The 21,016-nt window shown below is 37.7% G+C and overlaps 1 protein-coding gene across 2 annotated transcripts in view; it reads left to right on the top strand.

Annotated features, from left to right (window-relative positions):
• Positions 1-21,016, top strand: part of LOC134799408 (neural cell adhesion molecule 1-like) — a 153,011-nt gene that overhangs the window by 74,175 nt on the left and 57,820 nt on the right. For both annotated transcript variants that reach the window (XM_063771803.1, XM_063771802.1), the window contains exon 5: positions 10,091-10,201. In XM_063771803.1, the coding sequence (XP_063627873.1) occupies positions 10,091-10,201 (111 nt within the window). The remainder of the gene's footprint in view (positions 1-10,090; positions 10,202-21,016) is intronic.

Genomic DNA, 21,016 nt, shown 5'->3' with positions numbered 1-21,016 from the left:
GCCCGATTCTTAAGCGGGTTTAAATTTTGAGGCCATGTCCGCTAATACTATAGACAAAATATCAAGTTTAATAAACACAAAAAAAAAAACATTGATGGGCCTTATTTTATAATTTAGGCCTTACTTTGTAATTTAAAGTAGAGTTAGGCCAAGAAAAATCTATAGCGATTTTGATAGAACACGCAGTGCAAGTATTATTTCAAACGTCGCTTCTATGAAATTATGACATATAAATAACACTTGCACTGCGTGTGCTATCAAAATTGCTGTAGACTTTTCTTGGTCTGACTCTAAAATATTCTTTATTACACCACAAACATAAAAACAAATTTTAAAAAAACCGGCGAAGTGCAAGTCGGACTCGCACACGAAGGGTTCCGTACCATTATTTATAAAAACGGTCACCCATCCAAGTACTGACCCCGCCCGACGTTGCTTAACTTCGGTCAAAAATCACGTTTGTTGTATGGGAGGCCCCACTAAAATTTTTATTTTATCCTGTTTTTAGTATTTGTTGTTATAGCGGCAACAGAAATAAATCATCTGTGAAAATTTCAACTGTCTAGCTATCACGGTTCGTGAGATACAGCCTGGTGACAGACGGACGGACGGACAGCGGAATCTTAGTAATAGGGTCCCGTGTTTTACCCTTTGGGTACGGAACCCTAAAACCGATTTACAATGTAGATAAAGGTAGCAACAGGCGGTCTTATCGCTGTTAGTTCTTATTCTTCGTTTGTTTAGCATTAGAGTGAAGGTGACGTGTCTTTTTTAAGCATGCAATCGTATAATTATTTAGCTTTTTTTGTAATAGTTATGTACTTAGTGGTTAATATTAGTATTTACTATTTTTTTTTCAATAATGCTTAAAAACGAAGTATAGACATGACAACCAAATATTAACGCCATTGTAGGGCAGGATATACAGATCATGAATCATTTGTACTGTCACGCTCCGTGATTGTTGAGCCATTTAGGGTTCTAGCTAAATTGGACATTCCATAGAGCACGAGTAAGTATGGAACAACCACCCTAAATTGCTCGACAATTACGAAGCGTGCCTGTAGGTACCTAAAAATCTTGTTAACCCATTTTAACCGTGCAATAAAATATTTTTGATTTTGATTTCTAATTTGAAATATTAGAATCAAAAAGTTCATAATAGATTGTATATCATAACTACAAAAATGTGTTCCCTACTCTCAACCCAAAACCCCTTGTATCTTAGGATCTAGATATTTTCACACAAGACGGTTTATCGATAACTTCTTACATCACTAGATTATCGACATTAAATGTCGACTATTGCCCATCACTTTTCTGGCTGTGTACGTATTTAGAAACTTGACTCCGCCCCTAAAATTAGTGCGATAGGGACAACTGCAGCTGAGGCGAAAAATCCTGCGTAAAAATGACAAAAATCGAGGTTTCGTAGTCCTCTTTTTCCTCCCCCAAAACTTAACCAATCGTAACCAAATTTGGAAATCTTAATGATTATGAAATTATCTGTGTCGGACCGTTTTGCTTTTTTGGCTAATTGATATCAGTTTTGAATACCACGCCTCTCATTGCGGCATAGTCTATTAGGCCATTTTGGCCGTTTTTGAAGGGCTCTAGCGCCTTAAAAAACAAAAATATCAAAAAAAGCAAAACGGTCCGACACAGATATTGACAATATTAATCTGTGTTGAAAAAATCATTGCTCTAGCTTCAAAAACCACGGAGGAAAACGAGGAGTACGTTTGTATGGAGGAATGACCACTCCTGTTGGCTCTTAATTTTTTGCTATCCATTTTTCAACGTCATTTTACCTTTTAATTAAAGTTTTGATATAATTATCTTGGCTTATAAAAGGCTATTATTTATATGGGGCAGCTCTTAATAGGTACATAGGTACCTAACATAAGTACCGTGAAAATATTGGTCTAAGTGAAAAGCGAAACACAATAAGTAACGTAATTTCTGCTCAAAGCCTTTTTTTTATAGCGTGTTTAATTCAATTTCTGTAGTAAATAACCTATTGTAAGTAGATCATATTAAAAAATAATCACTTTTATGGAACCAACTGCGACATGGACTACCTTCTCAGTATGACCTACTTACATATTATTCACACGTAAGAATAATGGCTCAATATGAATAAAAGGCCCGGTGTAGCCAAACTAAAACATTTTTTCAGTGAACATGTTCATTTTATTTATTTTTACTTAATTACAGTAGTTTGTTACATGGCATACGAGTATACCAGTGTTTTGATATTTAGGAAGTGCATAATTAGTAATTATGCACTAATTACGAATCCAACGCAACGCAACAATATTCAACGGTTTTAATTGGCCTTTTTCTTTTTTCTTTCTACATATTCTACTTAGAATTTTATTTAGCTGCATTCCTTTACACCGACTATACTCATAAGCATTAAAAACGGGTTCCTATAAAATGTAGACTTTCTCAACAAAATAGGCTCATAATCATTGGTCTTGTATACAGCCTGCAAAACCATTTAATAAACTTTTCACATCCTCTACAATCCGCTTGGGCTGTGTACCTTGACTTCGGTTGTAGCTGCCTGCACGAGAATTTATTATACCCCCTATCTACATGTGCTTACTTATCAGGGAATTTTAAATTGTAAACGAGCTCTTGCCAGTTCAGGTATACGGAGGTTTAAAAGCATTCACGTATGTAGCGATTTAGTAAATATGATTAAACGTTTTTACTCTTAAAAGTTTTTAGAGAGTTGCTATCTGAAATGTTACAGGTTGGGTGTACTGTATTAAATAGATCAGTTTCTGAAAGCAGAACTTTATTAAAATCAGTGAAAGTTGTTGAAGGAATTAAAATATTTGAATACTTTACAGTTTAGGTTATTGACCAATCAAAATATTTGCATTCACTTCCGTCAGCGGTAAATATTTAACGTTTTAAAAATATTATTGGTGTACGTTCCAAAGTAAGGAAATCTTAAAATTCGTCACATATATTACACAAATATTAACGAATTTTAAAATGCTTAAAACACCCAAATGAGTAAAATATGAGATGAAGTGGAAATAACACTACTTACACATTCGCGAAAACATAGTTTTGAATATCGAAAACTCGCCGCGCTGGTTAGGTTAAACCAGAATAGCCATGAATAGGCATTACATTATATAATACATTATTAGAAAGGATAAAAAATGCGCATCCCCCAAAATGGCATCCTCGACCCACACCAATCTCGGCCTCTAAAAACCCTCGAGCAGGACAAAGGCTCGCAAAACTATTTAATTTCTTCCGAAGAAATCGGATCCAAACACTCTAATATCTGCGGACTTTACCAATAACAATTCGGGGACTTTTATCCGACTGTTTTTTGTAAAGAACCCTGCTCAAGGGATGACGTCACTGGCCATTGTGTCCCGTGAGTTGCATTATTCAATTGGCTGTTACGTTATATTGTGGGATCGTGGTATGTGTAGTACAAAGCGTTTACAAGTGATAGCCTCGCCATAAACGCCACTTGTCTCGCAAAGTGGGGGCGGGAGAGGTTTCCGTCGCGCCACTCTGGCTGTGTGTTCATGTTGCTTGTATAGCGTAAGTGAGTCGAACGAGCAAGCAAACTAACTTGTTCTCCACATGCTCACATCGCGGCCTACCACGGTTTAATAAAAATAATAAATAATAATAATAAATAAATATTATAGAACATTCTTACACAGATTGAACAAGTCCCCCAGCAAGCTCAAGAAGGCTTGTGTTGAGGGTACTCAGACATATGTAAATACTTAAATACATAGAAAACAACCATGACACCGGAACAAATATCTGTGTCATCACACAAATAAATGCCCTTACTGGGATTCGAACCCAGGACCATCGGTTACACAGGCAGGGTCACTACCCACTAGGCCAGACCGGTCGTCAACTTTTACTAAAACACACACATGGTAAGTACACTGCTTCCGTGTGCTGGACGATTAGGCTACGCGTTTATTATTTCATACCAATTGACTTGAGTAAAATGCATTTTTTTTTCGAGCTGGCAAAAGTACCTTAAGAGCCAACGGGAGTGGTCATTTCTCTATACAAACGTACTCCTCGTTTTCCTCCGTGGTTTTTGAAGCTAGAGCAATGATTTTTTCAACACAGATTAATATTGTCAATATCTGTGTCGGACCGTTTTGCTTTTTTTAATATTTTTGTTTTTTAAGGCGCTAGAGCCCATCAAAAATGGCCAAAATGGCCTAATTGACTATGCCGCAATGAGAGGCGTGGCATTCAAAACTGATATCAATTAGCCAAAAAAGCAAAACGGTCCGACACACATAATTTCATAATCATTTAGATTTCCATATTTGGTTACGATTGGTTACCATATTTGGTTACGATTGGTTAAGTTTTGGAAGAGGAAACAGAGGAGTACGAAACCTCGATTTTTGAGATTTTTACGCAGGATTTTTCGCCTTGTCCTTATCGCACTACTTTTAGGTGCCGCTTCCGTTAGCGAGACGGGTATGTTTACCTAAAATATTTAAAACTCAGCTCCTGTTTCGTCTTAAGACTGATAGGTACAGTCAGTAATACCTCATCTCTACAGCTAACTGTACATAAAATATTATGAACTAGAAAATTTTCATAAATATCGAAGATATTTTAATCACTTCAACCAGTTTCGACTATCAATAATAGAATGGATAATACACTTCTTTGAAACGGAAAGCTCAATAGAAAAGCACTCAAAATTGTATATTAAAGGAAACATTTAATAATTGAAGGACTTGAACCAGCAATCTGCGCATTCCGTGCATTAGGAGTAGGATCGCTCGCATACGTATCTGCTGGTTAATAATATTGGTTTAGCACACAAAATATTCGACTAACCAACGTTATTGCTATATGGAATAGCAAAGCTCTCTCTGCTTATTCAATGTTCTATTAACGTTTGCATAATGAGCGTTGTCCTTTTGTCACATGTAACAATGTTAGTTTAAGGGCCAATTGCACCAACCACATTTGACAGACTGATCAACGTCAGCCGGCGCGCCCCGGCACTTTACTATGAAATTTTCCATACATAAAAATTTATCGAACTCTTTAACGATACGAACAGTTTGGTGCAACCGACCCTTAGTGCGACCCACGAGCGATACACTCGCCGGTATTTAACATATGAACGCCTGTATAGTCAGCACCAAAAGTAGATCAAAGCATGCATCAAAATTCGACCATTCTCTACTAAAATGTTCTTTGGGCCACTTGCACCATTCACTAATCCGTTAACCGGTTAAAACTGGAGTTACCATGGTTACCAGTACAATTTGATACGGGTTAACGGTTTAATCACTTAACCCCGGGTTAGTGGGATGGTACAAATAACGCTTAATTTTCTATAGGCGATGTTTTTTCAGCAACTTACTATGTAACCAAACCGAAAAGGCGAAAATATTTTGGCTCTTCCATAGAAAAGATGCGTACGCATGCTTTCAGCTTTTCGATGCGTACGCATCTTCATACTAACGAGCGATTTCTCATATACACGGTGTGGCCTGTAACACGAGCAAATAATTAAAACATAGATTGTACTCCTCAAACGGTGACACTTTTGTTCTACAACTTTTAAAAATTATGAAGTATTTAGACTCCCTATTTTTCATACAAAATAAATATTATTTTCAATGGACGCCATCGCCACGCCATATCATTGTGATTGACGTTGCTTGTCACGCCTTAAACATAACAAAATTCGCAATACATTGCGTCTTAGAATAAACTTTAAAGTGTATTAAAAATCAAACCCCAAGTTATTTTTAAAAGTCGCTGAACAAATGTTGGTCAGTATGAGGAGTACAACCTACAGTTTAATTTTTTGCTCATGTTACAGGCCACACCCGGTATAAAATGCGGCTCGATGCTGATAGATGTGATTCCACCCATAATCATCTGGTCAGCCAAAACAGGCAATATTTTTTCGCGATTTCGGGATTTGTCCTATAGTAAACGTTACTCGTGATATATTCATCTCGCAAAATAGGTTTGAGATTTCTTAATCGTTAACCGTTAAAAATAACAGTTTTGAATATTTCACGGTAAGTTTCACTAGACTTATATTCACCTAGACATTGACCGTGATTACCTTTAACCCATAAGGGCCTCTTGTACCATCACACTAACCCGGGGTTAACTCGTTAAACCGTTAACCCAGTGTCAAATTGTACTGGTAACCATGGTAACTCCTGGTTTAACCGGTTAACCCCGGGTTAGTGGGATGGCGCAACTCCCTAAGTCTCGGTTAAAAATACCCTGTAAGGCCCGTCTCTCACGAGACTATTCAAATGCTACGCGACTGAGATGCAAACCATGATCGCCTACTGGTGTGCTACTCGTTTCCGCACACGGTGCTACGCAAATGAGACTATTTTGTGTCATTTGCCGAACAACATCACCACAAAATCTGAGAAATTATCTTGCCAACTATCTAATAACCCCACATGCATCGCTCTCTTGGCAATCCAATTATTGTGTATAAATATAATTTTAATAAGAATGTTATTACTGACCTGGCAAATTGATTTTATTTCCTATTTAAATCCATGCCTTTTCTGTCACATCTTTTCTTACATAATAATTATATAAACATGGATACTTTTCCACCTCTTGAACAAAATTTATATTAAAAGCTTGTTCCGCCGCCATCTTGAGTATACAACGCGTATACGACTCGAGTCGCGTGCGACCAGCAAGACAGTCTCATGCGACTGATATCAAACGCGTCGTCGACGCGTCTCGTCGTGTGCGAAACGTAGGAAATAAATATGGCGGGTACTCACAAGCGACGCGTAGGATACGCGTACGAAACACAAATCGCTTGACAGTAGCCTCGTGAGAGACGGGCCTAAGTATACGGAATAATTGGACTGTATAAAATACTAACGCGAACTGTAGAAACATTTGTAAAATAAATTGAGTAAATACTTTTAGCGCGTTATTTATCGGCTACTATTGGTGTTGACTGTACCACCGAAAAAGATTCAAGCGATATATCCCCTAAAGGGAAAACAATAGGGAAATGAAGGAAGGATTCATAAGCTTTCAGAGCGGCAGTTGAGCTGGTGTCCTAATAGGACGTGGATTTGAATTTCGATCGAAGTGATTGGCTTCTTTAGTAGTGTATATCACTTTAAATGTTTATCATGATATAATCTCCATAATATATTTACATAATATACATGTATATTTTACTTTACAGTATGTTTTGACTATCTACCTCTTGAAGTCCAAAATCTTGATTAATATGGACCGATCCATATGCAATTCAAATTAATTTCTTAGTTTTGAACTTTTTGAGCTATGAGCTACCACGAAAAAAGAGGCTGATAAAAAAAAATCGTATTTTTAATTTTCGCGATATTTTCCCTGTTTTTGGACTACCTACCTCTTATGTTACTAATTGCTAATACGGAGGATTTTGAGCAATCCAACTAATAATTAACAAATTACATTAAATGCTCAATCCAACTTCCAAATACCCAACATAAATAATTAACAACACCAAAGAAGCTAATAATAATAACCTCTAATTAAATTTAACGAACCCAAATTGACTCTGACGAGTTAACAGCGAACAAACATCATATCGCGACTGTAAAATTGACGCCGTCAACTATGAAATTCCCTTTAAATTGGACGCTATTCGCCTTTGATTCGTCGTGGAAGTTCGGTCATGTAATGACTACTAACTAGCCCGTGCGGTCGGGCGGGCCATTCTGGCTATTCGAACTGCCACCGATATCCGAAAGGGCCGAACTCGTAATTCCAATTTGCGGTTGGACCTTACGGCTTCTGTTTTGTTGCCGTAAAGGTCAGTAAGGTGCTTTAATTACTAGAAATGTTTCGGTTGCCAGCGGCTCTTAATGTACAGTCGCCATCAGATATATCGGAGCGGCCGAGGGGCTCAAAAATATCTGAACACGCACTCTAACGTCTTGACAATAGAGGCGTGTTCAGATATTTGTGAGCGCCTTGGCCGCTCCGATATATCTGATGGCGACTGTACGATGCGAGTTTGATCACATGCGGTAGTACTCGTTTAATTATAATATCGGAGAGACCGAGCTTTGCTCGGAAAACATATAAAAACTTAAAAATGCGCGTTTTCCCACTAATACCTAGCTAGATAGATTTATCTACCCCAAGCACCCCTGTATAGCAAATTTCATCGAAATCATTAGAGCCGTTTCCGAGATCCCCGAAATATATATAAATGTACCTATAAATTAATATATATCGGGTGGAACAATACGAAGGACTTTTATGCAAACGGGAAATTGTTTAGGCTACGTACTTTATTTTTCACTTATTAATCACGTCAATATTTCTAACCGTTTTTGAGATACAGTTTTTTAAACATTAGTGCAAAAATCTGTATGTTTCAACCCTAGCAAGATAATCCTATTAATGACGTGACATCTGTCAATTTAAAATGTAAATAACTTTGTAGGGTTGCCACTGATATAAAAATATTTCATTTTAATAATTTTCTTTTACTTTTTAATCCAGCTTTACCATTATAATAATTTGATTTTAGATCACTTAGATAACATTATCCTTTCAGCTCAGTCCCTAGAAATGTTCCACCCTATATACAATATACATACAAGAATTGCTCGTTTAAGGGTATAATATTTCGTGTCATATTAACCAACTGACATATTAACTAATAGACGGCGATTTGGGGCAGATTTTCTATTTATAGTTTATTTTTAATTTTAGTTTGTAATTTTTAGGGTTCCGTACCCAAAGGGTAAAACGGGACCGTCGGGACCCTATTACTAAGACTTCGCTGTCCGTCCGTCCGTCCGTCCGTCCGTCCGTCCGTCCGTCCGTCCGTCTGTCACCAGGCTGTATCTCACGAACCGTGATAGCTAGACAGTTGAAATTTTCACAGATGATGTATTTCTGTTGCCGCTATAACAACAAATACTAAAAACAGAATAAAATAAAGATTTAAATGGGGCTCCCATACAACAAACGTGATTTTTGACCAAAGTTAAGCAACGTCGGGAGTGGTCAGTATTTGGATGGGTGACCGTTTTTTTTTTTGCTTTTTTTTGTTTTTTTTTTTTTGCATTATGGTACGGAACCCTTCGTGCGCGAGTCCGACTCGCACTTGCCCGGTTTTTATTTTAAGGCCTTTTATTGTTCGTTGTATACTACTTGTTTCAAGTAATAAACGAATTCACTAACTGACCACTTGTATGGAATGGCTGAAACGGCTACTATATACCGGTACCTATTCATTTTATATAACGAATATTTAATAACAGTATGTTTTACCGTTCAGTACGGTTACCATCAGTTTGTCACTGACATAAACGCCGTCGAGAACGTAATTTACTTTCTATACATCTCGCTCGCACTCGTATATTAGTGCAAACGGGATGTATAGAAAGTAAATTACGTTCTCGACGGCGTTTATGTCAGTGACAAACTGATGGTAACCGTACTGCTAAACTTATTTTGTAGTTGAATGTTATTTATATTTTAAATGACATCATATGAGGTATTTGTACAGTAGCATACGGCGCGATTCGGGAAATTAATTAGTGAATCTCTAATCCATTTCCCGAATCGCGCCGATAATTATAATAAACTGGGTATGGACTTTTGCAGCTGGTTACATCTTACATTAAGCATTTATAAAGTCTCAAGCTCACCATACATAAACTCGCTATTATTTTCAAAATACTACGTCGCAAGCGGCGCTGCTAAATATCATTCATATTCATTCTTAGTTAAAACTATCCTTGTAACATTTAAATACCCATACTTGTAGTTCTGATCGTAAACGCGGACGGAACTATAATGTGTTTACACTAAATTAGTATGTGACCTTTCATATGCATACAGATAATAAATCTTAATTTTAATGTACTTTAACAAGTAAGTAATCTATATTTAATTACACAAACGGGTCTACCGCGATATAATCTCATTGTTTTTACCTTTACCCGTTTAATTAAATATGTGTAAAAAACGCGAGAGTTTAAAGTGTTATATAAGTACTCTTTGGTATTTGTATTCAACAAAACCTTTATAATTGTTACAGTGCCGCCTCATCAGCTGATTTTATACGACAAATCGGGCCGGGACGTGTCGGGCGTCGTTGGACCCTTGGAGGAGGGCAATGAACTCGTTCTGGTCTGCGAAGTACGAGGAGGTGAGTCACCAGGCTGTTATTGTGCTGGTTCGCTCGATCGCTGAATGCACCTTGAGCTCTCTTAATAACTCGAGCCGCGTGCAAGATAAACTACCCCCTTTTTAGGGTTCCGTACCCAAAGGGTAAAAACGGGACCCTATTACCAAAAAGAATAGATAGTATAGAGGGGTCCTGTCATTGTAAATTTTGTAGTCACTGTAAATTTACTGCCATCTATCGACATACGACTAAAACTCAAAATGAAAACGTATATAGTTATCAAAAAATGTATATATATGGATAAATGATTTCATTATTTTTATATCATTTTGATCCATGTTCATTCACTGATATCTATGTGTTAAAATTGTTAAATATGAAACGGTGTCGTCACGCCATCGAGCCGAGGATAGGCTAAAGGTGTGTGCGGCATCTATTCGAGAATGACTTTTACTTGAATTCCGAGGCACGTTTTTTCCTTAGACTTTATTCGTCTTATACGAAGTTACATATGTCTTTGCTATTACTAAGACTCCGCTGTCCGTCCGTCCGTCCGTCTGTCACCAGGCTGTATCTCATGAACCGTGATAGCTAGGTAGTTGAAATTTTCACAGATGATGTATTTCTGTTGCCGCTATAACAACAAATACCAAAAAGTACGGAACCCTCGGTGGGCGAGTCCGACTCGCACTTGTCCGGTTTTATTTATTTCTTAGTGGTAAGTGAGAGAGATAACTAGATAAGGGTGTATTGTGCTACTTGATAACGCTATGCCTCCGAGCTACTTTAGGATGATCAAACTCAATAAAGCGCGCGGTTGTTTTATGCGATTAACGCAGCGTTTTTAAACGCATTGCGTTTACCGCGCACCTATTTTACATAATTTTTCCTACATTCCGTTGACGCACGCGTTCAACGCTGCATTTATCGCATAAAACAACCGATTTTTGCGATAAATGCAGCATTTAATAAGCCGCACAATTGTATGATCACTGTATAAGTGAATTCATTCAAAATGTGTCCGAATAGAATTTTGCAGCTTCTGTACTTGTAGACAACATCTTTAAGGGGCCCACTGATTAACAGTCCGCCGGATGGTATCTGCCTGTCAGTTGTTAACTGTCAACTTTTTGTTCTAACTGCCAGGCCGATTCCGTACGGCGGGCTGTTAATCAGTGGGCCCCTTAAGGTACTAAACACGCAAGAACGAAAATTATGCAATTTTAGAAGGGGCCCTCAGATTACCAGTTCGCCGGACGATATCAGCCTTTCAGTTAAACGCAAAAGGTGACAGTTCCGAACAGCTGACAGGCTGATATCGTCCGGCGAACTAGTAATCTGTGGGCCGCTTAAAACACAGATGATAAGCTTACCTACTAAAAGAATATTTTAACAGTTAAACAGTTAGGCAAATAATCCGATTCTGGGCTTAATATGAGTGTGTGACATTCTACGTCCATTTTAATCGTAAAATCCTAGTAATCCAGTCAGAAAAGTTTTTCAATGAGAGTGCAGCTGCACCGCGTATTTGAGTTGCTGCGAAAAGTAGTAGTAGTAGTAGTAGTAATCACTTTATTGTACACAACACAGGTTTACATAATATTTACAGAAATAAAGGTACAAAGGCAAACTTATCCCTGTAAGGGATCTCTTCCAGCTAACCTTCGAGTAGATGAGGGGAGAATTCAAATTAGATAGACAAACTTACGGAATGCACAGTAACATTTTAAAAGTAAACTAACCAAAACGTTAAAAACGTAAAACGTAACGTAAAAGTTATAGACAATTGGCTAATCCCATAGTGGAACCGCCGAGAGCGAGAGCTCACTCGTATTACGAATTATATTTCATCTCTCAGCTTATTTTTTTATGTTAGTATTTCTTTTTAGGGTTCCGTACCCAAAGGGTAAAATCGGGACCCTATTACTAAGACTCCACTGTCCGTCTGTCCCGTCTGTCTGTCACCAGGCTGTATCTCATGCGGTGGGCGAACAACACTTCTGAAATGTTGTGCGACAGCTACCTGACGGATAGAGATACTATATACACGTAGAAGTTATCTGAAGAATTAAGCGACGAAATATAGGTACATATGGTCTTGCTACCACATCACGTTATAAAGCTATAAGTTCGTGACTGTACCACAGTCTTCTTCCTCGCGTTATCCTGACATTTTGCCACGGCTCATGGGAGCCTGGGGTCCGCTTGACAACTAAACCCAAGAATTGACGTAGGCACCAGTTTTTACGAAAGCGACTGCCATCTGACCTTCCAACCCAGAGGGAAAACTAGGCCTTATTGGGATTAGTCCGGTTTCCTCACGATGTTTTCCTTCACCGAAAAGCGACTGGTAAATATCAAAATGATATTTCGTACATAAGTTCCGAAAAACTCATTGGTACGAGCCAGGGTTTGAACCTGCGACCTCCGGATTGAAAGTCGCACGCTCTTACCGCTAGGCCACCAGCGCTTCCACACTGACTGACTGACCACAGTATTAGATCTAAAATTACTTCAAGTTACCTTGAAGTTACTAAAGTTAGTTACCTTTTTTCTGACCTTTCTAAGCATTGTTTCTATTGTAATAATAGGCACTAACTGGGCACTTTGAACTATAATTTGGTCATAATGTTTCCGTTTTCACGAATTCGTGGAGCAAAAAATATAATCTGGTTGTTATATTTAAAGGAATCTGAGTTAATCACGATGTGGCGTCGATAGTGTTTGTTATTTTTATTACACTTAACGCTGATTTAAACTTTCACGATTTTTACTCGTTATTATTTAACGACGGGACTTAATTGCGTAAAATTAACGTAATTATTAAATTATTTATTTATTATATTTGGCCAAATAGTGTAGTAGTAAATAGGTAATCATAAAGTTTGAGTCATAATATGTGTTAAAGTGCATATTGTGCTACTTTATCGCACTAGAGCGCTCATTAGCACTTTACGTGCCTATGTCGAAAATTTTAAGGGCTATATGTACTGTAAAACGTTAAACGATACACGTACGATAAGTAATACGCAACTCGTGTCGATTTAAAATGTGCCGAGAGTCCCTTCGGTCGTGTTTTTCATTATCGCCACTCATTGCGAATTTCCTATCTTCCGCACTTGTGTCGTAATGTAGGTACTACAATTACAACTGCTCAAAGGTTAACTGGAAGAGAGCCCTTAAAGGGATAAGTTCGCTTTTGTACTAATGACGAATGTTATATTTATCCTGTTTTGTTTTGATTTTTGTACAATAAAGTGTTTTACTACTACTATTACAATTACAGTTTGAACATATCATTTTATACAGATGTACATTCGCCATCAGTATATAGGAGCGGCCAAGGTGTTCACAATATCTGAACACGCGCTCTAACGCCCTGACAATAGAGGCGTGTTCCGATATTTGTGAGCACCTTGGCCGCTCCGATATATCTGATGGCGACTGTACGAGTACTGCATAGTTGTTTTCCATCGTATTTTCTCGAAAACGTTCCTATTTGTCGTGCTACTTCAGTCAATGTCAGTAGTTTTTGTACCGAGACTGACTCAAATAGCAAGACACGTTCGTAAGTTTCCGTGAAAATACGATGGAAATAGTACATTATTGTCGAGGTTCGGAAGTAGCTACTTGCAGGCTGAGGATTCGTTTTAAACGGACGACCTTGGGAGTCCGTTTAATTGAATCCGAAGCCAGCAAGTAGCCTTCCAGCCGAGTCATATATAGTGCTTTTCTCAAAAATGGTGCAAGAAATATAAATATCATAGAAATATTTTACAAAAGCAACGTTCTTACGTATATATTTTCACAGAAAAAAGTAGAAACAATTGAAAAAATTAGCTTTTGCCGCCTTTTTATTTTTTTAATAAAAAAATAGAAGTGTATTTTTCTGCCGAAAATACGCCAACCTATTTGAGACAGCTAAATAGTCGCGGTACTAATCATCTGTTTGGCTGTTTAATGGGCCTGTGCCTTCATTTGATATGGCCATTTCAACTTTTAAAAAGTTTGGAACTCGACAAATAATGGAATTTGTATGCAACATTGCAGTCCCAAAATCGAGACTGCAATGTTTTTAACTTTTTAATTTTTGACTGACCATAAACTACGCGCTTCGCGACGTATTTTTTAAACGGCAAAGTCGACTTTGCCGTCCATTTTTGAGAAAATAATCATGCACTACATCTGTACTTTTTGAAGTGAAAACTAATTTAGCGGCGCTGTGCACTTTTTGTGATGAGGAAAAATGTTAAACTCGCGACAGGTCACGTCACCGACAGATTCGACAGATTGAAAATTCGTAAGACGGACACGTGACCTGATCGAAAAACTGTTACAATGTCATTGAGTTTCACTTCTGCCGGCACTCCCGGAGTGCAACCCGTTGTTTTTTTTTATCATTTTTCTCTTACGCGCTCAAGCATCCAATGGCAGTGAACGCCGCGACCTCGATTCGGCTGATAAAAATGATCTACCGGTCCCGCTGTATTTTATGTAAGCTCAAAACCAAATCATTTACATAGGCATTAATATCGAGCAATTCATATTAGGGAGGCGGACATTTTGAATCAAATGTTGATTTATTAATATAAACGTGTTTTGTTATTGTAATTTTTCTTGTGGACTTTCAATTCGATTGTGTATTTCTGTGTAGATCATGTCAAGTCATATTATTATAATATTTTGCGTTATTTTAAATGCTCTAAGAGGGGAATATAATTACATATTTTTGTCTAACAATGCTGAGATATGTCACATAAGATTAAAATGGTCAAAAGGCTAGGTAATTCGCCACTTTTAGTAACTAGCAACCCCAAACCAAAATCGAATTCTATTCACCTATAAATAGAATTCATTTTAGTATAAGGTGGCCAGTTATTGAAATCTGGCCAGTTATTGCAACCTTATACTAAAATGAATTATGTTTATAGGTGAATATAATTCATTTTTAGTTTAGGGTGGCGAGTTACTAAAAGTGGCCAGTTACTGGCGAATCACCCTATCTAAAAATGTTACTTGGAACTACCTTTTCTTCAAGTAAAAGAGAATGTTAACGATACGTCATATGAAATCAATGTAGTCTACGATCGTAGACGTGCTACGAAACATCCGAATGAGCTACGGTGTATGCTACGAGGCGAGAGGAATGCTACGCCGCGCCGTTCGGAAGAAATACGTGAAATTGCATCTATTTACGACATCGATTCCAAATACGGTATGCACCTGAGAAATGGGAATGTGAATCACTTGTATATGGTAAATGTAGAATATTATACTAATATCATTTGGAAATAGTTCACGATATTTTAGAGTCGTATTCAGAAACATAAAATATTATTAGTATGATCCAAATTACATATTTTTAGGTAGTTTTTAATTCATTAATAAAAACAATACCACAGAATAAATAATAGTACTAGGTACAGAAGACTCACTCTCTAACAAAACGCGTCTGTTACGATCAGCACAGATATGGCCGCTAGGTGGCGACAGCGCCACGCGCGGTTTATGGCTTTCCCCAAAATTGGTGTGGAACGGATGTACTTTTAGCTACCTGTAGCAAAGCGACGAAATCGCGGAGTGAGCTACGCCTGACAATACTAATATTGTTTTAACAGGCATATTAACATTATATTTATGGAGTAGCAGGCGTCCATAGGCTGGACCGTATGCGTGTTTGCCACCGAAGTAGGTATAGTACGACGGCATATACGCTATGGACGGGAGTAATTAAAAAAAACATAATATTCAAACCAAAATATTTATAGCCACACTTATAAGAGTACACGAACCACCAACATGCTTATATTATAATAATTTAATTAAACTAAGCACATTAAAATCGCGAATGGACTATCGAGACAAACCTTACTGGTTTAACGATACTTTTGTAATTAAGCTTAGAAAAAAAAAAAAACTACGTACAGAATTTCAACGTACTCGCATTTCCGAGAATATTGCGGCCATTTCGATGTCGTATCCTTGAAAGTGTTCCTAGTTTAATTTTTAATACCGGTGCCAAAGAAGTTTGCGGAGTTTCCCTCTCATAATAAATCATTTGCAAAAGAACATCTGGGCCAAATTACTAGAGATGTTCCGAATAGTGAATTTGGCCGAATACCGAATACGGAATATTCGGCCCCTCTCTCGGCCGAATACCGAATATTTGGCGACCGTATATTCGGCATGACATGCGAACATTTTGAGTCACAATTATTATGAAAACTGTTCGCCAACAAAGCACGACGTTTGCTAAGATATATTTTTATGTTGAACAGAATTCAAGAATGTAGTGAGAGTCAATCAAATCAGACCCATAATAAAAACAAAATATTTTGTAATCATCAAATGCTCAAAAACGTGCCTTCGTATTTAACTACTTTCCAAGAATACATTTTAAATATTAAATATAGGTACCTAGTTTTTGGTTAATTTTTGTGTAATGTTTCTTTTTTGGTAGGTGCAACAGATATTCGGTATTCGGCCGAATAGTAGGCAACATTCGACCGAACACCGAATATTCGGCAAAGTGCCCGAATAGGCCGAATACCGAATAGTTGCCGAATATTCGTGGCATCTCTACAAATTACGCGGTACTAGGCCCAGAGGGTTTGGGGATATTATAAATTTTGCAGCTTTTGTATATTCTCTATGCGACTGATTGACTTGGTATTTTTTACAACAAATTGACAATCTTGTTTGTACTTGGTACAGGGTGGACCAACAATAAATTGAGCATTGACAAAAAAAAATTAGGTTTTTTTTTACTTACACGTCTTTTACAAAATTTCATTAATAATTGAAACCACAATCCTTTAACGAAGACAAAACGTACTATCTTCAAAATATTCTACTCTGGGCCCGATTCGGATAGATATCTTTTAGACATCACCAAGATACGATAACGATATGTTTAAGTCTAATCTGTCACATTTGACATTTGCTCGATTCTGGAGATACACTTGAACGATTTCCACAGGATATGACTTAGAGATCCAATTCACATCTAATAGATATCTTACTCTATCTAACGTAAAAGTGACATTGGTTGCCCGAATTGCGCTGCAAAAGAGAACTAGTTGATATCTAAACTATAACGTATCTAGAATGGATCTAGTACATGTCGTTTCTTGTGAATATCTTGAAGTTCGAATACGGCAGTCTAGTTTTGATCCACAAACGCAAAGGTTTGTTAAAATTATCAACAATATGCAGCAGCAAAAAAATAATGTCAACACAAAATTTTGAGCATGAATTTCTCTTACCCCTACAAAAATTACAATTGCAGTTTTGGCTCAAGTTCATGTTAACGATTACCTTCTACAGAGTGGCTAAAAAATAACTGCATTCCCGTTGCCAAGGAGGTTTTGGGATTATACTGAGAAACTTTTACTATAGGACCAACACCGAAATTGCGATACCAAAAAAAAATGGCTGTTTAATACAGTTATTTTAGCTGCTACATTTTCTATGGGAGGGTAAATTTTTTTTTCGCGATTTCGGGGTTGGTCCTATAGTAAAAGTTGCTCAGTATAATCCCAAAACCTCCCTGGCAACGGAAATGCAGTTATGTTTTAACCACCGTGTATACGATAACCGGTTTATGAAAAAAACAGTGATCGGATAAAATCCAAATGGTTCCAAAAGTGTTACGTGTACCATATTTAGTACAAACACTAAAAATGATGTAAACATAAAGTTGAATTGAGGTACAAAGTTAGAGTACCCGTTTAAGAGACTTTTATTTGTTGTTGTTCTTGAGAGTTTCAAAGATAACTGCCGCTACACAATTGAGCGTTCTTACACGCGCACCAGGGAATATACAGGGTGGAACAAGTAAATAAGGTTAAAATTTAATTAAAAGTTTGATGAATTACGAGAGGTTAATAAATATCCCAACAACTTAAATATTATGTATGAAAGTCGCAAACTATATTTTGTCAACTGAGACATATTTTTGCGTAGGTAGATATTTCAAATGTAATAAACACCAACCTATGTATAAATGATTTGGAGGCGAGTCATAATAATAATTATAATATGGGCGTAGGGATGTGACGACCCCATCGCCCGCTGGTTTTACCAGTGCAATCAGTCAACGCAGGGCAGCTTGTGGCGAGCTGTTGGGGATTAGCGACCTCACGTACCCGAGTGCTCCTGGAGAGTTCTGTTACCCGCAAGGAGGGTGAGTGGGACAGGATTCTCTGCCTCTGGCTTGCCTTAGCCGGCCGGCCAGAGTGGAGTCGTTAGAGCTATAAGCTCCAGGGGTGGAAGTGAAATATGCATAAGACGCGAGTTGGCACAGTGGCTGTTAACAGCCACTGGGTAGAAAGCGGCGCACACCTCTCGACACCCCTGAGCCGCTCACACCGGTGTTGCCCTTGAGCCATCCTAGATGTCGCTTTTTGTGGGGGCCCATCTTCTGAGGGCGAGTCACCGTCTGCCGGAAATAAAATTGCATACCGTTTTATTAGGCGGGCGTCCGGTTTTTTACCCCATAGCTCAGTTCTTAGTCCATCGCTTTCACCCAATAACCTAGTTCATTTTAGATTCCATCAACTCTCAATAGTCCTTACACCCTGGCGGATGCTGCCTCTGCGTGCGTCCCATGACACGGGCAAGGGCAGCCTCCGCTCGGTGTACTCCTTACATTTCATTAAAGTGTCATAAGGGCCTCTACGTGTTGGCTTCGGCTCCGCGCACGCCTCCCAAAGGTCCGGAACACCATTGTTCCGTGATGGGAAAGACATACGGAGATATTAATAAAACACCACTGAACTACCCGAAATTAGTTTATAAAAATGTGTTTATATAATTATAATAGTCATATGTAGTCTTAATGACATAGTAAGTAACTGTTAGGTTCATTTGCTGGTATAAGTTTGTAATTTGTTTTTATAATCATGGTTGATGTACAGTAAAATAAAATTGAAAAGGTTAAAATAATGTCAAAAAGAAATATTCACCATTAAACCACGACTAATTTGGATGACCGTTCATTTCGTTCATAGTATTCAGGTCAACTAATTAATTAAACAGGGAACGGACGGAAGTCTGTTCCCCTGAATGACGCTTAGCAGCTGGTGAGGAATAGGATAATAATAAAAGTAAATACAGAAAAACATGTTTATAATGTTTAATACAAAGTGGTCCCGAATAACTCGACAAATTTAATACATTTCGCTGCCGTAAAACCATGCAACTATAGTCTAAAAACTCCCAACTATGTTCCAAAATTAACTCATATAAGTTAGCTGGGCTCATATAAGGCGCTGTTTACAAAAATCTAACGAACTAAATTGAATTTTTTGTCGGATAATTTCAAAATGAAAATCAAAAAATAACTCCAACCAATGCTAATGTAGCATTTTTACTGGTAATACAGTCAGAAATACCTGTTAAAATTGGTCGGGTTATCCGGACCCACTATGTATATCTCGTTCAAAAATTATGGACATCTAAAAGACTCCTCGATTTGATGAATTTAGGGGTTGAAAGGCCAACACCAAAATACCTGTATAATATTACGCAAACAGATTTTGAAGCTTAATAATTGATCGATACTCATCACAACAAACCTGTATATCATCGCAAATCATGACAGTATCAGTCAAGGAATAAGCATAAGTTCTCTCCCAAGTGAGAGATGAGAAATTAAAGCGATTACTTTGATATATCGCCCTTAAAGTTACCGATAAGTCACGCTGTGAGAGATCGGCGCCAAATGGCACCCGGTGTAAAGTTATCCATTGCCTCGAGCGAGATACGGGGGCGGGAAACGAGGGTACATCTCAATTCTGACGCAAAATTAGACGCACGATTGCGTCCTACCATTAAACAGGTCATCATTATCTCTATAACAGATAAATATGTACAAGAACTAAATACGACGCATTTGCAAACATCCTGAAAAGGGCTCGCTCGATCCAAACGACGCAAATTGAAAATTTCTTCAATCGAAATATCACATTATATCCTTGAGTGCCTTCGTCTTTTTCGATTTCATTCGCCAAATTATGTCGTAGCTGTAGAAATTACAAAATCGTTTCCGTGCTCGCGTCATTAAAATAAAACTGGGGCGAATTTCGTTCGTGGTTCCACGCAGCGGTAGAATAACGACATCATCTAAGGGAAGTAATTTTCAAGTTGTATGAGTGCAGAGAATTTACGCTAAGTTTACGTATTTACGTATGTCACGAAGTCGAGAAAATCTTCACGTAAGTATAAACAGTTGCTAATCCTCGAAGCGCTTAATGTTTCGGGCTGGAATTATGCATAGCCTTAGGGATTAGTAGCTTGTCATCCCTCGCCGCGCTGTGGTCGACTTTGCTAAATAATTTTAGGTCGGCTCTGTTCATCCGTGTACTTACAAATCGGGGAATGTGGTTGAAACTAAAAGCAAGTATTGTATTCTATAGATGGGTAATCTCCAAATACGTTGACGAAAAATTGTTAGGAAAAATATTCTTAAAACTTACAAGTCTTTAACAAAATTACATTATTAATTCTCATCTACTCGAAGGTTAACTGGAAGAGATCCCTTATAGGCATAAGTTCGTCTTTGTACTTCCATTACTGTATTGGTTATGCACAATGAAGTGATTCCTACTACTACTACTAAAATTAGAACTAAAATCACATAATCAAACTGAAACAAAACATATTGTTCTTTGCAACGCAAAGGTGTATTAAAATTATTAACAATATGCACATTAAAAATTATTCAACGTATTTTAGTGCCACCCTGTAACCCCAAGGCCGAACGGTTGGTCGAATTAACTCTCAATAGAAGTATCAGAGAATACGAGTTTATTGTTTGTCCAGTCAGCAGAAGTT

Source organism: Cydia splendana, chromosome 18, assembly GCF_910591565.1.
Source record: "Cydia splendana chromosome 18, ilCydSple1.2, whole genome shotgun sequence".
NCBI lineage: Eukaryota > Metazoa > Arthropoda > Insecta > Lepidoptera > Tortricidae > Cydia > Cydia splendana.
This window is presented reverse-complemented; position numbering and strand designations above follow the sequence as displayed.